Below are 20,185 nucleotides of genomic sequence, written 5' to 3'. Positions count from 1 at the left end.
ATCAGAGAAAGGAGACATGCAAAATCTGCAGTGTTGGGGTGCCTCCAGGACCAGAGCTGGGAATAACTGCCTTAAATGTTCATAACAGTGCTTTAAAGGGATAGTTCATCATTTACACACACTCAAGTTCTAATTCTGTATAAATGTCTTTCTTCTGCTGAACATCAAAGAAGATATTTCAAAGAATATTAAAAACCAAACAGTTAACAGTGTTTTTTTTCCTTAGAATGGAAGTCAATGGCTATGGGTGAACTATCCCTTTAATAATGAATATCACTGCTCATAGATACTACTATGCACCTTTAAGAGGTACAAAGTTGTCCTTTTATTGGTTCTGACCCAGGGATTAGCTGTCGTATCCACAAAAGGTACAATTTTGGTAATTATTTCTGACAGTGTAAGCCCTGCCCTTTTTAGGTCCCACATTTCATGCTAATTTAAGTGCTAATACTATTTCTATGGTGGGTAATATTAGCTGCACAGGTGCAACCGCTAATCCACACATTCACGCTGGATGAGGCCCTGATGAGACACTGCGGTGAAACCGTCGAGTTCACTCATCACCTCTGCAGTCAGATGGCTGAGAGGGTTCGTTTACAGAGGCGTGGGGGAGACAGTGTGTCACCGGGGGTTAAAACATCAAGAAAGTCTGACAGCAGTCAAAGAGCAAAGGGAAGGAGGGTACATGAATGGTTGCTTGGCAACAGAATTAGGCAGTTTTCAGCTTTGGTTTCCAGTCAGAAAGAGACGTGCTTTGCTTTCGGTGTCCATATAGAGATTGTCACCTGTCATTTACCAAGTGAATGTGCATGAATGTGTGCGCGCCAGGGCCATATCCACCATAATCAAAGCAATGGGGACGTTTCCACCCCAGTTTTTAAATTAGTAGGCAAACAGTATGTCTCTCTCAATGGCCAATACCTAAAATGGAACCAACCTAGGCTTGAAAATGTAGGTATTTGTAAGATGGTGTAAAAAAAAATTGTGTAGAGTTATGGCTGCGGTTTCAGAGCAGTGCAATGCAATCAGGCTGCGTATAATGAGTGTATGGTGTGAGAAACCGTTTGAGTGAAAGATTTGTTGTTTTCATGAGACAAGCCAGTTAGAAAGATGGAGGGGGAAAAGATTGAGAGTAATTGCTCTGTAGAGAGATAAAAGAAGACTGAACAGTGAGGAAGGAGAAAGACAGCAGTGATTTTGGAAGGACACAATAAAAGAAACAATGCTGGCCTGGAAAAGAAAGCAAACCAGAGAGAGAGAATGTGTTAGAAAGAGGAGGAGAGAGAGATGAGAAAGAGCTTGGTACCACACGGTCAGTTTTACGCCTCAGGTGGAGCCCTGTCTTCAGATTGTGTGTGTGTGTGTGTACATTCACCCTGCACTGCAAGTGCTTTTCATTAGATTCATAACAAAGCTAGCATCAGAGCCCCTCTCTGTTAAAGCTGCAATTTTTGTATTTTATTACAATGTATTTTTTACATATTTGTTAAACCTGTCATTATGTCCTGACAGTAGAATATGAGACAGATAATCTGTGAAAAAAATCAAGCTCCTCTGGCTCCTCCCAGTGGTCCTATTGCCATTGGCAGAAATTCATCCGCTCCCGTTAAGAAACAACCAATCAGAGCAGCGGTCCGTAACTTTGTTTGTGTTCAAAATTTACAAAATGTATATAATAAGCGAGTACACCATGAATCCATTTTCCAAACAGTGTTTTTGGCTTGTCCTGAATCACTAGGGTGCACCTATAATAAGTGTTTATATTCAGAATATTTTAGATTGCTTCGGGGATACCGCGGCGGAGTAACCCAGTACCTTTGTGATTCTTCATAGACATAAACAGAGAGAAGTAGTTCCGGCTACGATGTTCTTCCGCAAGACGCAAGCAGTTCTGTTTATTAACCGCTAGAGCGTCAAAAGTTCCCTACCGCAGCTTTAACAGCTGTCCAAAAGAGCAAGCAGTCTACCTAAGCATCATAGGTGCACTACAGGCATGACAATTGTTTCAAAATGTAGGCAGCAATATTATGCCTCATTTTAAGCAAATTCTAAAACAGAATCAGATTGTATCCTTCCCTGAAAAATCTGTTTCAGAATGCATTGCAACAAGTCTAAATCTAAGAAGTCAAGAAAAAAAAATGAATAAAAGTAATTAAAATTCAAAAGTGTACTGTTTTATCTCTAATATTTTGTGCTTTAATGTTAATCACGTTGTTAGCTTAGCAACATGCTAACGTAAAACTCTTCAAGTCTTGTGTTCTTAACATCAGGAACTCTTTATGCGTTGTGTCTCGCACAGGTTTATGTACAGCATTCTAGGACACAGGACACATCCTAGCATTAAAAACAGTTAGATGGAGCGTGACAGAATTGAACAGAAGGCACGTTTATAGAGGCATTAAAGGAATACTCCACCCCAAAAAGAAAGTTTTGTCATCAATCACTTACCCCCATGTCATTCCAAACCTGTAAAAGCTCTGTTCGTCTTCTGAACACAATTTAAGATATTTTGGATGAAAACCAGGATGCTTGAGACTGTCCCATAGACTGCCAAATAAAATACAGTGTCAAGGTCCAGAAAGGTATTAAAGACATCGTCAAAATAGTCCATGTGCCATCAGGAGTTCAACCGTAACATTATGTAGCGATGAGAACACTTCTTGTACAAGAAAACATGTGGCGTTGTGGAATAATTACAAAATGTTCATTTTTGGGCGGAGTATCCCATTAACACTCATAACACCTTTGGTAATGGGTAGCTTATTATGCATGCAGTTTTAATAAGATGAAATTTCATGGGCATGCATCAACTACCAATACATGCATCTGTGTATGTAAATAAGCAATGTTTAGGTTCATCCAATGGGGCCATTGTTTTAAAACTGACATTGATTTACAGTGCTGCATATCATAAACTAATTTTAACTTAACATAGAATCTTAAAAATGATATGCTCATTGTGTGAGACATGCTGTAATGGACAGAAATCTTTGCCTATTCCAGATTTACCACAGAACAACAATTAGTGCAGACAAAACACAAGAACATGTCCTGTGTGCACAGCCCTTCAGAAGACAGCTGCCAGTGTAAGCAGTAGACAGCACGGCACAAGGCAGCATGCTAGCTTTTTTCTGTTAACTCCATATGTTCAGTGCATTCATGAAAATCTTTCCCGCTAAAGTTAATCCTAACCTGCCTTTCATGCAAAGACCGCCTTTACAGCGCTCTGCGCTCCCACGACGGAAAGCCTCGTCTGCTTGTACAGTGTGGGAAGAAATGTGTTATGGCTCATATACTCGTTCATACTCCTTTGAGAACAGTTAGAAGCCGTGAATAATCTGTAGAAATTGCTTCCATTGTGATTACAGCACAGGAAGTGTAAAGCGTTACGGTGGAGTTGAGTTTTCCTGCTTTGCTACCTGTATTTCAAATTAGCATATCATTTGGGTGAAATTAATTTATGTAGATTAGTCCTGGTTGATTGTTGGCTGTCTAATCAGATTGTGAGTGAACGGGAACATGTGCGCTGGCTCCAATTGGTTGTACAAAGCCGGTGGTTTACGTGCTCTACGTCCCAGATTTATCTCTCTGTGGTTTTTCAGCTCTTTGAAGCACGTTTCTCTTTTGCTTCCCTGCAATTCCACACTCATTATAGGGACTTATGAACATGCCCTGCTATTACATCTTGCTTTCAATGTTCCCTTCAGTGTTGTCAACAGGGTTCAAAATGAACACTAACCAAGCTCCAACTGCAAGAAAAATTCAGCTTTAATGAGTTACTCGCCAGGTGTTATATATGTTAATATGAATGAACACAAAATTACAAATTCATTTTTCTTAATTCATCCACATTTCAGACACCATATGTCTAGTTATTTTGTCTTTTTTGCTGAATGGTAATCAGAATCAACCGTCATGCACATCTGAGCACAGCAGTGGGTTTTTGTTCCTGAATGAATCAGAGTGGTTTTTAATGTCAGATCTGCGTTCGCTGGCTGGCGCTTGAGTCAGTGATTCATTGACTCATGTCTAAAGGCAGTCGATTAGTTCATGAATGTGTCTGTTTTTGAACAAATCAATTAAGTGAATGATTCACCGACTCACTCTTAAAGATAGACATTTGTTTAAATCCAGAATAAGGTAAATGAGACACTTGAATCAGTTGTTCAATATCTTAATCATAAAGACAGTCGCTTGTTTTGTTGCTGTGTTTTTAAATTAAATTAAGTGCAAGATTAATTGACTCAAACATGTTAAGCGAAAGATTCATTGACTCATGGGGACAATAACTGCGTCGCAAATGATGCACTATACACTATATGCATTCATAAACTATGTACTCAACCATGCAGTGTATGAATTTATATTTAGTCATTAATAATCTGAATCTGATAGCTCCTCCCCCTTCATGATGTAATCCACTTGTTAAGTCGTAACGAAAGAAAGCTTGTACTAATTCACTTGAGAATACTATCTCAACAGCCATTCTTGAGCACTATTTATTCAGATTACATACAATGTTTTTAAATTTTCAGTGAGAATACACTGATCACACAATTTACACCTAAAAATGTCATAGAACAGTGCGTAAGTATGTGATTTGGGATGCACCTAGTGACTTTTTATATCCAGAATGAATCAGTGTTGTTAAATGTCAGCTCAGCTAGTGGACTCATATAGTCACCTGCTTGCGCCTGAATGAATTTGTGTTGTTTAATGAGTCAGTTGAGTCAATCATTCAATAACTTACTTTCGTAAAAGATAAGAGGCTTATTTCATCCCTGAATACACGAGTGTTTTTTAAACAAATTAAGTGAAAGATACATTGACTCATCCATTTCATTCCTGACTGAATCAATCTGTTGAGTTAATAATTCAGTAAAATACATTTGCATCTTTTGTTTCTGAATAAATCAGTGTTGTTTAATTAATTTAACGAATTTTAAATAATCTAATGATTCACTCATCAAGACAGTCCCTTGTATTGTTCCTGAATGACTCTGTGTTACCGAAGTAATCAGTTAAGTATAGGGTTACAAAAAGGAGGAAAATTTCCAGTAAATTTCAGAAACATTCCAGGATGTTTTGCAATTTTCCTCTGATTTTTGGAAAGTTTCCATAAATTTTCCAGCCCTTTGCAACCCTAGTTGAGTATCAGTTCATATATAGAAAGGACCACCCCCCCCCCCCCAAAAAAAATAGCCACTCAGCCAATCATATTCAACGATCAAGTGTATACTGTATATGTATCTCATTTGCTATACATACTCTGCTACAAGTAAAATGAGACCCTTGTTATCAAAAACAACACCAGTGTATGCACAAAACCCATTGACTGAAACAACAGCTATCATTCATCTTGTCCTCCCCCATCTACACACACTGTGATGCTTGTTGGCGCGTCTGAGTCAGAAAGCAGCTAGGCGGAAAGGGAATATTGATGGGGACGGCTAGGCAGTGCTCGCACCTTGATGCAGATATTAAGCAGATCTGTAGGCTGAGTAAGGGAAGGCACCCTGCCGCGAGTGACTCATTTGCTCGGTCGTGGTAGACTAACTGTGAATCTCGAAGAGGAGATCAGCCGTTCAGAGATTTCAAAAGGGCCGTCTGTCCGCAAGTGCCGTTTCTGATCTGTTCCTCGCCGCCCTTCTGTTTCATTCCTCGCCCCATGCCTTCTTCTCTTCCCTCTCACGCTCATCTCACATACAACCTAAACAATCACTCTCCACCCTCTGTTTTCACACTCACTCATTCCTCCTCTGATAATGCCTCTCTCTTTCTTTCAATCCGCAGGTGGAAGAATGGCCCTCTCGTTTATTCTGTCGCTTCTCCTCGGGACATTTTCCCTCGCCCTGGCCTCACGTAACACGACCGCAGGTAATGGAGAGAGCTGAAGCCTGTGTACGAGAGCTTTGGTTTGTTCTGTATGTGTGTGTTCTTATAATATGTGCTTCTTTCATTTGCATTTATAGTTTTCATTTGTTTCATTTAGCAATGCATATTACAAATCAAAAATTACGTTTTGATATATTTACGGTAGGAAATTTACTAAATATCTTTGTGGAACATGATCTTTACTTAATATCCTAAAGATTTTTGGCATGAAAGAAGAATGTATAGTTTCGACCCATACATTGTATTGTTGGCTATTGCTACAAATATACCTGTGCTAGGTTCTAGTGCTACTTATGACTGCTTTCGTGCTCCAGGGTCACATACTGTATATTAAAAGTCCACTCAGTAATATGATGTTGCCTTTCAGGGTTGCCTGGTGTATGTAACAAAACCATTCTGGTGGAAAATGGCTATCAAAATTGCATTAAAATCATTCCAAATTCACTTTCTTCCATTGTATATTCTCCATTTCCTTCACTTCAATCCACGGGTAAAATAAACCCCGTGGCAGCAGTATAAAAGTGACCAAATTCATCAGGAAAGCCACATACTTGGTAACATTGTTTGCATTGCGCTGTCCAATATGGTTTTATCCTTATACTGACACCTAATGGTGTGGATGCATCACTAAAAGCATGTTTTCGGTTTGGTCACTGTTAAAATTATCAGTCAGCTATTATTTATACAGTTATTTATTTAGTTTGATCATGCTGTATAGCTGTATCTTGGCCAAATATTGTCCGATCCTTACAAACCACACATCAATAGAAAGATTAGTTATTCAGCTTTCAGATGATGTATAAATATCATATTTCGATGTTTTGTGGTCTAGGGTCACATATATTGGTTATATGTTGTAGTATTTGTTAATATATTGAATTAGCTTTTTTATTAAAACGTTTAAATTTTAGTCATTTTGTAATGTGCTTTTGTCATTTTTATTTTTGTAACATTTTTTTTTCTCTATCTTTTAACTAACAAGCCATAGTGCATTTTATATCATTGAAGACACTTTCAGTTTGAGGAAGTTCCCATTTAAAAAGACTGAAACTAATAATTGAAAATAATAAAGTTGCACTACAAGTCATTCTTATCCGTCAGTTTGACTGAATGAGCTATGTCCTATTTTTCAGACGGCAGGAGAATAATGTAATGCTTGGTATTTTAATGTGACATTCTTTTCCTCCTGATTTTTCATTTTGCAATTCTGCTGTAACAGCATGAAAAAAATACTGTGCATTTGTGGTCTGCTTTCCTGATTTCATTAACAATATAATCCATGAATAATTAATTGGAATGCATTAAGAAGATATATTTTTCATTACAAATTCAAGGTTTGTTTTCTCACTGATGCTTTCAAATCATTACTTAATATAGACATATAATACTACAGTAAAATTTAACAAGTTCAAACCATTGCTACAGAAATAAGCAAGCTTTTTTGGTTTTATGGCATGTTGTAATTTAAAGTTTTTACACTTTAAAATGTTCTTTTAATGATTAATTTTTGAAGGGTGAGTAAAGTAATGTCACCTCATTGTAGCCAGTTTTTGAAAATGCTTAATCCTTTCATTGAGCGAATCTTTCGCTCATTGTTTACAGTTTAATGGAAGTTACCTCCCATATTTTTTAGGCTCTTTTTTTCCTGTTTTAGTCATTTTAATTCAGCTAAGTTTGTGTTTTTAAGTTTAATTTTTTGCAATTTCCTTGTTAACCTTATTTCAATTTGAAATAGTTTTAGTTTTAGGTTCAAGCAGAAAACTCATGAGACTGATTCAGTATTTTTGATTGATTTTATTTAAAAGAACCAGCGGGTTACTTGTCCGCAAAAACACTGGTCGTGCTGTATGTTTTTTTGTTGCATGCAGCCTTCAAGGACAATAGAAAGAAAGATGTATCATCTATTTACTGTTTTTGAAGGATTGTGTGGCATGCAGTTTTTTTTTCTCATTCACATTAACAAACTACGAACTCAGCCAAAACATAATTTCGTTATTTATTTACAATAGATGCAACATTCAGTATGGCTTATCTCATTTTATACATTTCAGTGCAGCGTTTCCAGTATTTTTATAAAAATTAAAACAGTTCTGTTTTTTTAGTGTGCTATAAAATGTACTAATACAATAGATACGGATTAGAATGAGCTTTTATTTTAATATTTCCATTTTAGATTAGTCTTTTTATGCTTTGGATATTTTTATTCATTTTTGTTTTATTTCTATCTAGCTTCAACTTTTTTTTCAATTTATATTTCATTTTATTTCAGCTTTATTTCATTTAATAAAATGACATTTAATAGCTTTCGTTTAAGTTGACAGCACTTCTCGATGTGTGTGTGAGCATCTGTCCTTTGCATGTGCATCTCTTTGTTTTTGTTTGTGTTTTCTTGGCAGTGTGTTGATATTCCAGCTGTGTAAAAAGGTCTTATTCACTGGTCACATCAGTCAGCCTCTAGAATTGAAGTTTTTCTCACGTCTCCTCCATCCAGCTCTAATTGCATCCTTCCTATCTCAGATATTACAAGCTTAGCTAGTCTGTTTTGCCTGAGCTGAACGACTAATGAAACACAATATCAACACTATTAGATGTCTGACAGCTATAATAAGTACATAAATCCTCACGTATATAATCCTCCCATGCATAATTGTCCCGTTCTATGGCCTGTTGAACAGCAATAAGAGCCTGTGGAGTATCTCTTGTCACAGTTTATCTCCTGATCTGTCATTGTAAGTCAGGCACATACACTCTGCAAAGTTTAGATAACTGAACAAGGCAATAACTATTCCCAACGTTTTGTGTCTAGAGGTAGTACACAAGAAACAGTGAAGTCAACTTTTTAACCTGATTTGTCCTTTTTTTATTAGTTTTCATTTTAATTTTTTTAATTCATTTTTTCTACAGGATGTACTTTTATTGTATTGATACTTCTAGATTAAGTATTTAGATTTAAATGATTTCTATTGCAGTTAGTAGTTTTTATTTATTTCTTGTAATTTATTTCCAACTATTCAAACTTATTTCAGTTGTATGCATATGTTAACGTTTTTATAATCTAATAATGAAATGTTTTATTTTATTGTAGCTTTATTTCCTTTAACAAAAATGTTTGAATACTTTAAGATAAGAATAATAACCTTGCTCTAAGAGATGTTACATCTCAAAATTAATTCCCTTTAAATCCCACCTGGTTGTTGAAGACTAGTTGACCATCCTGACCTGTTCCACACATACAGAACCGGATGAAGCATTCGGTCGAGGAGTGACAGCCATATTTAGCAGGAAAGTGTACGTGGTCTTCTTAAAATACAGCGTGCAGTCACAAAATGCCAGAATACATGTTGTGTGTAGGTTTGGCATTTCAAACTACTCTCGAGTCTCTTCAAAACTGCAAAGAGCACGCCAGGGCCAGCATTTGATTTTTGATAATGCCGCTGGTGTTTTTGTCCCCAAAAATACCCGTGCACACAAAACGACTGTAACACACACATGCACGTGTGAACACACAAGCGCACACAGTCTTGCTGGTCTGCCGTGCCCCTGGGCTCTGGGTTTGGAGATGACTGTAATTAGCTGCTGACCCTGAAGGTGAACCAGACTGTAATAACAGGCTACAGCTACGCCGCTCTTTCATTCTGCCAGCAAATCCCCAGCCGAGCCGTGAGCCCAGGGGACACTCAGACATTTACACAGATTAGAGGCATGAATGACTCAAATATAATGGAAAATTAGCACTCTTGAGTTTACTAGTACTATATAGGGCCACATTCGTGGTTTGTGATTACAGTGTGCTCTGCTAATGAAGCCACTCTAAATGTAGTTCAATTAATTTTTTTGTTTTGTGAAGTGGTGGATAATATATTCATATAAAGCCACCCAGTTTCACTATAGTGGCAGGAATGGCGAGTTGAAGCTACGATTAAACGACAACACAAGAGCTTCCGTCATGGCTGTTCATGGACATCCTGAGTAACATGTTCAGAAAGAAGAGTGCGCCATCTAATGGACAAACTTTGAGATGAATGGTGGTAGCGTTTCTGTGAATGTGTTATGTGAAAGGAATCCTTTAGAAAGCGTGATTATCTTTGATTCTTTTTTTCATTAGGTTGTGCTATCATTCGCCCGCCAAGAGATGGAGGGATCAGATACAGGGGTCTGACACAGGAACAGGTGTGAAGATTGAATTTATTAGTAACTTGCTGTATTACACATGTATATCTGTGTGCGTTTAGATGGACTGCACTGCTGTTGAAAAATCTGACGTTTTTTAATGTGTTAAAAGAAGCTTCTAAAGCTCACCAAGGCTGCATTTATCAAATTAAAAATGTTAAATTAAATTTATGCATTTAACAGACGCTTTTATCCAAAGCGACTTACAGTTCATTCAGGCTATCAACTTTTACCAATCATGTGTTCCCTGGGAATCGAACCCCCCACCTTGCGCTAGCTTGCTGTCTAGCGCAGTGCTCTACCAGTTGAGCTACAGGAACACAATTTATTATTATTATTTCAACATTTATTTTATTTAAAACTGAGTAAAAACAGTAATATTGTGAGATATTAGTAAATAATAAAAAAATGTTATTTTTATTAATTAATTATAAAAAATGATTATATATATATATATATATATATATATATATACATATATACACATATATACACATATATACACATATATACACATATATATATATATATATACATATATATACATATAATATATATATATATATATACATATATATATATATATATATATATATATATATTTTATTTTATTTTTTCAAATGTAATGTGATCAAAGCTGAACTTCCAGCATCATTACTCCAACCTTCTTCAGTGTCACACAATCCTTCTGCTGCTCAAGAAAAATGAATGAAAAAATGAACATTAAAAATTAGGGATGCACCGAAATGAAAATTCTTGGCCGAAACCGAAAAAGAGAAAACCAAGGCCGAAAACCGAAACCGAAACACCGAAAGAAATTATGCCAATTATTAGTACCGTTGCATTTATTGCTATGACCGTGTACTAACTTTACTAAAATTAATAAATTAATATTAAAGTTTCAAAAATAATTACAATTACATAACTTATTTAAAAAAAAAACAACATAAAAATACATAATTACAAATGATGCAAATATTTATTAAGCACATTGCAACAATGCACAGTAGAAAATAAAATTCAAACTAAAAATGTATCCCACTCGTGTATATTTAATAATAATGTACAGGCCTACTGGCCTGCAGAAAGGTTTTAAAATGAACAGTTCTCTCATAAAAACAAAGTGCATTTAGGTGAAGTGCATTTGAAATTGTTCTCTGTAGGACTAGAAAGTGCATTACTTCTCCAGTATAGGAAAGAGGGTTGTCACTTCTGGGGATGGGGACTTCAGACAGTTAACCATCTAGCTGTTGAGCAGTTGAGCTTGTCATCTGCCTGACATTTGAGAAATATTTGAAAGAGTGTATTTAAATAGGGCCAGGGCATAAATAAACATTTTTATCAAATTAAAGCAGAAATCTAGTAGAAAATCTAGCATAAATATGGCTACAATCTGATATTATGTATGTATATATGTTTGTGTGTGTGTGTGTGTGTGTGTGTGTATAGTAGCCTAAGAACAAAATAGCCAACCTATTATTATTATTTGAGGCACTTTCTTGCAGAATTCCACTGAACATATCAGACAACGATGGTGCATGCCCCTCATCTGGTGCAGATACGAGTCTTTTTTTCTGCGCTCTGATCTGTCTCCTGCGCTTGGCGCTTCTCCGTCTCCACGCGGGTTCTCCGCATCCAGCGCGGCCTGGATCATTTCTCGTGCGCGCTGCCTTATTTCCGCATCCAAGTAATGTTCTTTATAACGCGGATCAAGCACATTCGCGATGAAGTGCAGAGGATCCGAAAAGATCTCAGTGAGACGTGTGCTAACAGACTTTATAAGACTGTACTTTTCTTTGTTTTTACTTCGTGGTCCGTCTTAATCTCTTTGTTAGGAGACGCTTTAGTGCTGCGAATAAAGGAATAAGAAGAGAATGTTCTCACTGGTGTTAAGTGAATGTCGCGTGGAGCTCGTGGTCTGCGCTATGCTGGTGCACGTGCAGGTCGCGGTTTCTGTTTGCGTCATCACAACATTTCGGCCGTGTTGTTTCGGTGATAAAAGTCTATCGGCCGAAAACCGAAAAGGTTTCGAAAATTTCCGAAAATTGGCCGAAATTTCGGTGCATCCCTATTAAAAATACTGTTGTGCTGCTTCAAATTGTTATGGAAACTGGTAGATTTATTCAAGATTCTTTGATGAACAGAAAGTGCAGCATTCATAATGTCTTTACTTTTGATTAGTTCGATACTAATGTTAGTATTCAATTTAGTATAAAGTATTAATTACCTTCTTTCAAATAAATAAATGATCTTACATCTATTTTTTGGATGGTAGTGTGTGTATTAGCGGTTGAATCCGTTGTAACTGTGCTCTTTGTGTCTGATGCAGATCCGCAGTGTTCAGGTGTTGCCGGTGGATTATGAAATCGAGTATATCTGCAGAGGGAACAGAGTGATCGTGGGGCCAAAGGTCAGGAAGTGTCTCCCTGACGGCACATGGACTGACCTGAACCAGCGCAGCAAATGCTGTATGTTCTTCTCACTTTATTCCCCATCTGCAGTGTCTGAAATGTGCCTTGAGGGAAAGTGTATTGTTTCCACATGTATTTTTATAGCTTGTGAGATTTATTTATTTATTTTCTGTACAGTAACTTTATATCAAAGCCTGTTTAATCAAGTCATGTTCATCCATCTTAACAAATAAAAATAATTAAAACACTGCTTTAGGTCAATGTTTTGATGCCATACCATGTTCAGCTGGGTGCATCATGTCTTGCAAGAGCACAAAATAAATAAAAAAAGGGGGAAAGATTTAAGTCATGATGACCTGCTTGTACTAAAAGACATTACTTGTAAGAAATATAAAGTATTAGCTTTTAATACTAATACAGCTTCTCTAGTAAGAATGAAATGTAATGTATCTCATTATTTGTTGAATTCATTCGTTGCTTTAATTTGGAAGAGATGTTGAAGAGCAGAGCGTTTAAAAGCAGAAAGTGCAATAGATCACACAAATATGTCACCAAAGCCTACCATCCTGTCATGCTGAGTGAAAAATGCATGAGTGATGGAGGTGTTTTTGTCACTGCTTTGGTGCAAACAGTAGGAAAACTGTTTATCAGGAAACCAGATACATCTGGTGTTGCAAGATCAGCAGTCATGGTTTAAAATGTCAACAAATGTGTTTACTATGAAACAATTTTTCATAGTAAATCACACAGTATGTTTACCTACCATATAAATCATAACTTCTCTTTGACATCTCTTCTTAAATCAATTTGATTTAAATGACCTTACTCTGACAGTGCCTCAGAATGAAGTGATTAGTGATGATGGTGATGCTTTACAAGGAATATCACAATAATGCTTAGCGTAGCCGTTTCCAAACTGACTCCAGGGGGCCAAAGGGGAGAGAAAAGTTCAGAGAAAAACAGTGTGTAAAAATTGTCTGTATACACGTGTAGTTGGCTTGACGTAACGTTCTTGGGGTCAGTAAGATTTCAGTATTTTTTTGAAAGAAGATATACTCCCCATGACTGAATTTATTTGATCGATAAATGTGTGTTAATATATTTTAAAATATCATTTATTCCTGTGATGCAAAGCTGAATTTTCAGCAGCCATTACTTCAGTCTTCAGTGTCACATGCTGATTTTGCTGCACAAGAAGCATATCTTCCTATTAATGTTGAAAACAGTTGTGCTGCTTTATATGTGCTTTTTTTTTTTTTTGTCAGGATTCGTTGATGCATGGACAATTCAGAAGAACAGCATTTAATTCGAAGAAATATTTTGTAGCATTATAATTGTCTTCACGGTCACTTTTGATTTAATGCATCCTAGCTTAATAGCTCAGTGACCCTAAACTTTTGAACAGCAGTGTATACTGAAGATACTGAAGAACAAGCAAGAGTAGTATACTATTCTGAACAGAGTTGAACTGTTTTACTCTTTTCAGGACATTCTCAAAAAGGATTTTTTGTCAGATTTAGCTAAAATATTTTTTTCAGCAGTTTTGTCCCCAAAAGTAAGCTAGGTCAAGTACACCTGCACACACACACATCATAAAAAAAAAGCTTTCATTTCAAACCTTCAAACTGTCCTGTGCTGTTTTAAAATGGCGTTTACATAAAAGTGCAGATGTATTTGACAATCACTACGTGACGCAACTATGAAGTACTACAGATGGCCATTGAGCATATTGTGCGTTATATAAGTAAAGTCTCTCAGGGTGATACGTTCTGTTCTTGCCATCTTTTCATTGCTGATAATATAAGAAATGAATGGTAAGACTGCATGCTTTATAAAGCTAAATTAAGGTAAAAGAAATGTCCATTCCAGTCGGCTCACATGAAGGATAGATCCTAAATGCATATAACCCATCCTTTAGCATCAAGTCAACACAACAGTGTGAAGCACCTCTGAGGTTTTGAATGGCCTCCAGTGTGTTTGTATAAGTGACCCTGTGCTGTGCTGTGTGTGTGTGTGTGTGTGTGCTCCTCAGTGCTGCCGTGTGCGCGGGTGTGGACGTCTCTGGAGAACGGCCGTGTGACGGTTCACCCTCCAGGCCCAGCGGTGGAGGGCACTATACTGCACTACAGCTGTCTGGAGGGTTTCATCCTGGTGGGCAGGAACAGCACTCAGTGCACGAAACTGGGCAAGTGGGACTCACCCAAACCTGTCTGCCACTGTGAGTGCCAGTGTATTGGTCTGCTTTCAGTTTCAGATCAGGTTTATATTTTGTTCATTGCTTATAATTCTTTTATTCTCTTTCTCCTGGGCTCTGCTTCTAATGCAGATGACAGACATTATACAGGTAAGAATGTGTTTGTATTCTTATGTATGATAAGACCTGCATTGTAATTACTGAGGAGACATTGCAATAAACTGAAACCTAATAAAAGGACGAATTATCTAGAATTTTCCAAACTGAAGACTTCTTGGCTTCATCTGCCATTTCCATGTTACGCCAAATTCCCTAGAAGTGAACATTGTTTTGTTTTTTTTGTTTTATTGCACACATTGGATTGAAACCCACCTTTTTTCCCCTCACATAAATTAAATTCGTTACTCGGACGGATATATAGGCTGTTTTATCTGTGAATAGGTTATGTGATACATTGGATCACTTGTTTATCATTTCCATTTTCATATTAAAGCTGCAAGATTTGTATTTCATCTACTTTTTTAGCATAGATGTAATTGGCAGCTTGGATGGGCGGGACATGTCCCCCACCGCTTTTTAAAAAACATGGAAAAAATAGCCATGGGGAAGGCTTAAAAAGCAAAGTAAAAGCATCTCGTTCTTCATAATTTCATTCATTGATGTAGCAAAATACATTTGTGACAGTCAGGCCTGATCTATAAATGTTAGCATGTACATATCAGGATTTATATTATATATTAAGATAATATATATATATATACATATATTTATGTGCAACACCACTCACTCTGGACTGTACACGCTCTTTTATTGTGGGATCGAGATGGAATAAACAGAATGCTTTATATTTAAAAGAATAAAAATAAAATAAAACAGAATGCTTTATATTTGCACATTTAGATTCAGAATCAAATTACATTAAATAATTATCCAAAAGCTAACAGTTCTATACATTTAAAGCATAAATATGGATGCGCTGCTTTTAGAATAGACATGCTGTATGTGTTAATGACAGCAAAGTTTTTGCTTTACTTTTTAAGACAGATAAACCAATGCTTTTTAGTAACTAAGAACCCTTGTGAAAACGAGGTGCGCTTAATTGTACCGACTCTACATTGAGTGTACTTTGAATCTGTACTTGAACGTAATATTAAACAATATTTATAAAATACAAGGCCTCTTAAGATAGTACACTTTCATGAGTGTGCTTCTTAAAACCTAATTTTACATTAAAAATTTCACTTTAAAATACATTATTATTATTATCATTATTATGTTTTTTGTTGTGCTTTAAAGGGATCATAAACTGAGAAATTAAAATTCCCTTGATCTTTTGACATATAAGAGTTATTTTACTATTAAAAAAAAATCCTGTAAGTTTCAGAACTCAAATCTTTCTTTCTCATTAGTCTAAAAGCAGGTTACATTAAAGTCAGTCTGCAAAAATGACAGCTTTTGGCAGACCAGCTTTTGGCTAGCACCCCATATCACCCAGATACATAAAAAAAGATGAAATAAGATAAAAACTTTTGACTCACATGCATAACTTGTGCAATGCAATACAACGTGAAGTGATTGGCAGTCAAACATCTCATAATGTCATAGCATTTTATTTAAAAAATGGATCAGTGTCTTGTACTAAGTAGGCCTGCCCCCGACTAATGATTTTTTTCTGGTTGCACGTTTATATTAAATTGATTAATATAATAACCTACAAAACCATCCTTTAATATATAGGCATTTAGGCGTAGTCTATGCCACACTCAAGGGTGTGCACCAGCAAAGTCATTGAATCTGAATGCATCGGTGAAAAAGATGTTATTATTATTTATTAATAAACTAGTGCTTTCTCAGTCAGTGTCAGCTGCAAAGAAGTTGCCAAATGCCATCTCCACAGTTTGTTAATGGACGTGCCTAGAGAAATGCACCTTTCCATACAGACTACATAATTACAGAAGATTTGTTTTTTATTTGAATTTGTTATTTTGATATTAGACATTTAAAGCTTTCTGTAGGTTTATTTCTGTGAGCCGTTGGTTTGTTGTGACGTACTCCATCGATGGAGACTGCATGAGACAACAGAAATTTCATATCCCAAAATGACAGAGTATTTTAACTTCTTTCTGCAAAAAAAAAAAAAATGTCATACAGTAAGCGCGATAATACTCCCACACTCCTCATCAAATGCACCTACATAGTGATTTTATTATTCATATAAAAATAATAATAATCCCCTTTTAGTCATTTACTATTGATTGCCCTGCTCCCCGTCAATGATCTAACACCCAGTGTTGCCAGATTGAACAGACGATTTCCAGCACAAAAGCTCACAAAGACCCACCCACTCCAACAAAAAACCGCCCAAAACTTTAACAGTCAAAATAATGTGACAGAATATGTCAGTCAAGGTTGTTAAGAGCCATTTTAACTCCTTAAAACAACATAATGACGACAAAATAATATAATAACATTAGATAAATTTCCCATGGATCAAATCGGGACATATACATTTAAAGAGAATTACCAAATATGAATCAAATATAAAAACAGGCACTGTCAAAAAGTCTATCTAGTAATTAAAATCAAGGTTTCTCACACTTGTGTATGCACACATTTGACAGTCAAAACTGTGTCGTCTTTCAAGTTTTATCACTGAGGTGATGTGTAAATTTATTTTCACAAAGGTCCACGTGAGAAACAATTACCGTCTGATTCGGGCTGAAGTCTTTTGTGAAGTTCATATCGTAGAACATTCCATATCTTTGCAAGGTCAAAACTAACAAATCCAGCAGCTTTCAATGATAAAAGATAAAATATAGGATCGTATAGATATAGATTAGATATAAATAGATTTTGAAGTTTTGGAGCCTCCGTGTCATCTCTCCCTCAACAGGTCTAATTCATGTTTTGAGTGTTAAAACACTCTCGCACTCTTTACCATGTAACTTATATTTAGGCATTATGATTTATCTGTTCATTTAAAATTAGATCCGTTATCGTGCTAAAACCCCGTCACTCATGAATCATCACGTCTGTCTGCAGATTGTGGTTGGCTAAAAGTACGGCCGCGACGTCCACATCAGCATCAGCGTCTCTGCACTAGTGTGACTGTGTTTATAACGTCGTGATGACTGTATGGATGCAGTATATGCACACTTGGGCTAGTTTGTTAGCCAATTCCCCTATACAATATATATGTTTAAAAACTACCAAACTGACCCCAAACCAGCCCAAATTTTGTAAACCCACCCAAGCCTTAAATATCCAAAAGAATCCCAAACTTACCCATATTGTTTGTTTATTGTAGGTGTTTTAGCAAATCACTTTTGGGGGTTGCATGTGACTAACTTTGATTTCTGCAGGAAGATTTATATACAGGAGGTAATTATGGTTGAAAGACCTGAACTAATCTTGATGGCCATCTATTCTATTGTTATAAAAATGAGACCCTTTTACCAGACACATAGAGACCTTTTTTAAACAACATCAAACATGAATAGTTGTATTGTAATAAACTCTGATTAAGAAAGGTGGTATTGATGATCTTTGTAGTGTCCTGTGTTTAGATGGAAATGAGTGGAGAGATAGGGAGAGTGATTAAAGGAAATGGATGTGGAGAATCCTACAGAGGTGTGAAACTTTTGTTTCTCTCAGTTGTGTGTGTCGTCTTGAGTGAAGGTCATGTGAAACAGAGTTCAGGTCTCGGTTCTGGTAATAAGTGTTCCTAGTCTTTTTTCAGACTGTGGCCTTCTGAGATAAACATAAACAAGGCATACTTCAAAGAAGGATTTTCAGGAAGATTGACACGAAAGACAATGCTGTGCTGACTATATTGGATCCAGCATTAATTATATGATATGTATGTGTTGAGTTATTTATGGGTTTTTGCCCAAAATCACAGCAGCGTCCATCTCTGAAGGACATAGACTGTCAAACATAAACAACTATTAGCCAATCATAGCAGAGTGTTCTGATGAGGGCGGTTAAAACAGGACAGAAAATAGCTTAAAGGGTTAGTTCACTCAGATAGCAAATTTATGTAATTAATAACTCACCCTCATGTTGTTTCAAACCCGTAAGACCTCCGTTTATCTTCAGAACACAGTTTAAGATATTTTAGATTTAGTCCGAGAGCTCTCAGTCCCTCCATTGAAGCTGTGTATACGGTATACTGTCCATGTCCAGAAAGGTAAGAAAAACATCATCAAAGTAGTCCATGTGACATCAGAGGGTCCGTTAGAATTTTTTTAAGCATCGAAAATACATTTTGGTCCAAAAATAGCAAATCAAATAGCAAAGTCATTTGTGGATTCATGCGTATTAGAGATGCGAACCGTTTTAAAACGATTCAGTTCGATTTGGTGAACTGAATGATTCGTTCGCGAACCGGATATCCAGACTGCTTTGATTTGAATTCTCTCTCACAATAGAGACGGAAGAGAAAACAATGCTGAATAAAATCATTGTTTTTGCTCTTTTTGGACCAAAATGTATTTTCAATGCTTCAAAAAATTCTAACGGACCCTCTGATGTCACATGGACCACTTTGATGATGTTTTTCTTACCTTTCTGGACATGGACATTGTTCCGAAGATAAACAGAGGTCTTACGGGTTTGAAACAACATGAGGGTGAGTTATTAATTACAGAAATTTGCTATCTGGGTGAACTAACCCTTTAATATTTCTAAACGAAGTAAACATGTTGATAGCATTATAAGTGGACCTCAGAGAACAATAAAAAAACAAAAACAAAGGCACTTCATGACTCCTTTTAAGAAGTGCACTTATTTTGATGTGTTGGCTAACATACTAAAGCACATGCAAAATACTTGATTATAATTTGGATTCGAATTTAAACATAATGTAGTGAATTATTCAATTACATTTAAAGTTACTATATTTTTAAAGCATTAAATTACTACCTCATCCTTACATTAACTGCAAATATATGTACACTCATGACATACATGTTTCAATATGATTTATGTTAAAGTACGTTTTAGTTTGCCACAAATGGTAGTCAGTACATTATTACCATATTTTAAAGACAGTACAAAAATAAAGGTAATTACATATAAAGATACTACACTCTCAGTATTGAAAAGGTACCAACCCAGTGACAGCTTTTGCCAACAAGCACGGTATTTTTTTTTTTTTTCTAAGAAATTGATGCTGTTCATCTCTACCTGGCTGTGGCACTGTTGAGTGTAAAGTACTGTGAAGTTCCCCAAACAAAAGAAAGAGTAAGATGAAAAATCTACTCTCCTTTCAAAAGGGGGCAGCATTTCATTCAGCAGTCAGTAAGTTCCTTTACTAACCGGAAGGGGGCAGCATTAGATAAATTAATCTTGGTAATGCGATCCTAAAATCATATCAGAAGATGGCAGTATTGAGTGCAGAAAGAGCAATACATCCTGTTTAGACTGTCTGTCATATAGCATTCACCGATGAGATCCCCTGTATGCTTTGCATATGCATATGGTAAATATGAAAAATGATTTCAATAACACCATA

General features: G+C 36.2%; 1 protein-coding gene across 2 annotated transcripts in view; it reads left to right on the top strand.

Annotated features, from left to right (window-relative positions):
* gabbr1b (gamma-aminobutyric acid (GABA) B receptor, 1b) overlaps positions 1-20,185 on the top strand; it is a 127,845-nt gene that overhangs the window by 32,053 nt on the left and 75,607 nt on the right. For both annotated transcript variants that reach the window (XM_052584076.1, XM_052584077.1), the window contains exons 2-6: positions 5,794-5,877; positions 10,001-10,065; positions 12,395-12,533; positions 14,509-14,694; positions 14,803-14,820. In XM_052584076.1, coding sequence (XP_052440036.1) covers positions 5,802-5,877; positions 10,001-10,065; positions 12,395-12,533; positions 14,509-14,694; positions 14,803-14,820 — 484 coding nt within the window. In that variant the 5' untranslated portion in view covers positions 5,794-5,801. The remainder of the gene's footprint in view (positions 1-5,793; positions 5,878-10,000; positions 10,066-12,394; positions 12,534-14,508; positions 14,695-14,802; positions 14,821-20,185) is intronic.

This window comes from Carassius gibelio, chromosome B19 (assembly GCF_023724105.1).
Source record: "Carassius gibelio isolate Cgi1373 ecotype wild population from Czech Republic chromosome B19, carGib1.2-hapl.c, whole genome shotgun sequence".
Taxonomy (NCBI): Eukaryota; Metazoa; Chordata; class Actinopteri; order Cypriniformes; family Cyprinidae; genus Carassius; species Carassius gibelio.
The sequence above is the reverse complement of the archived record's forward strand: the minus strand, read 5'-3'. Positions and strand labels throughout refer to the sequence as shown.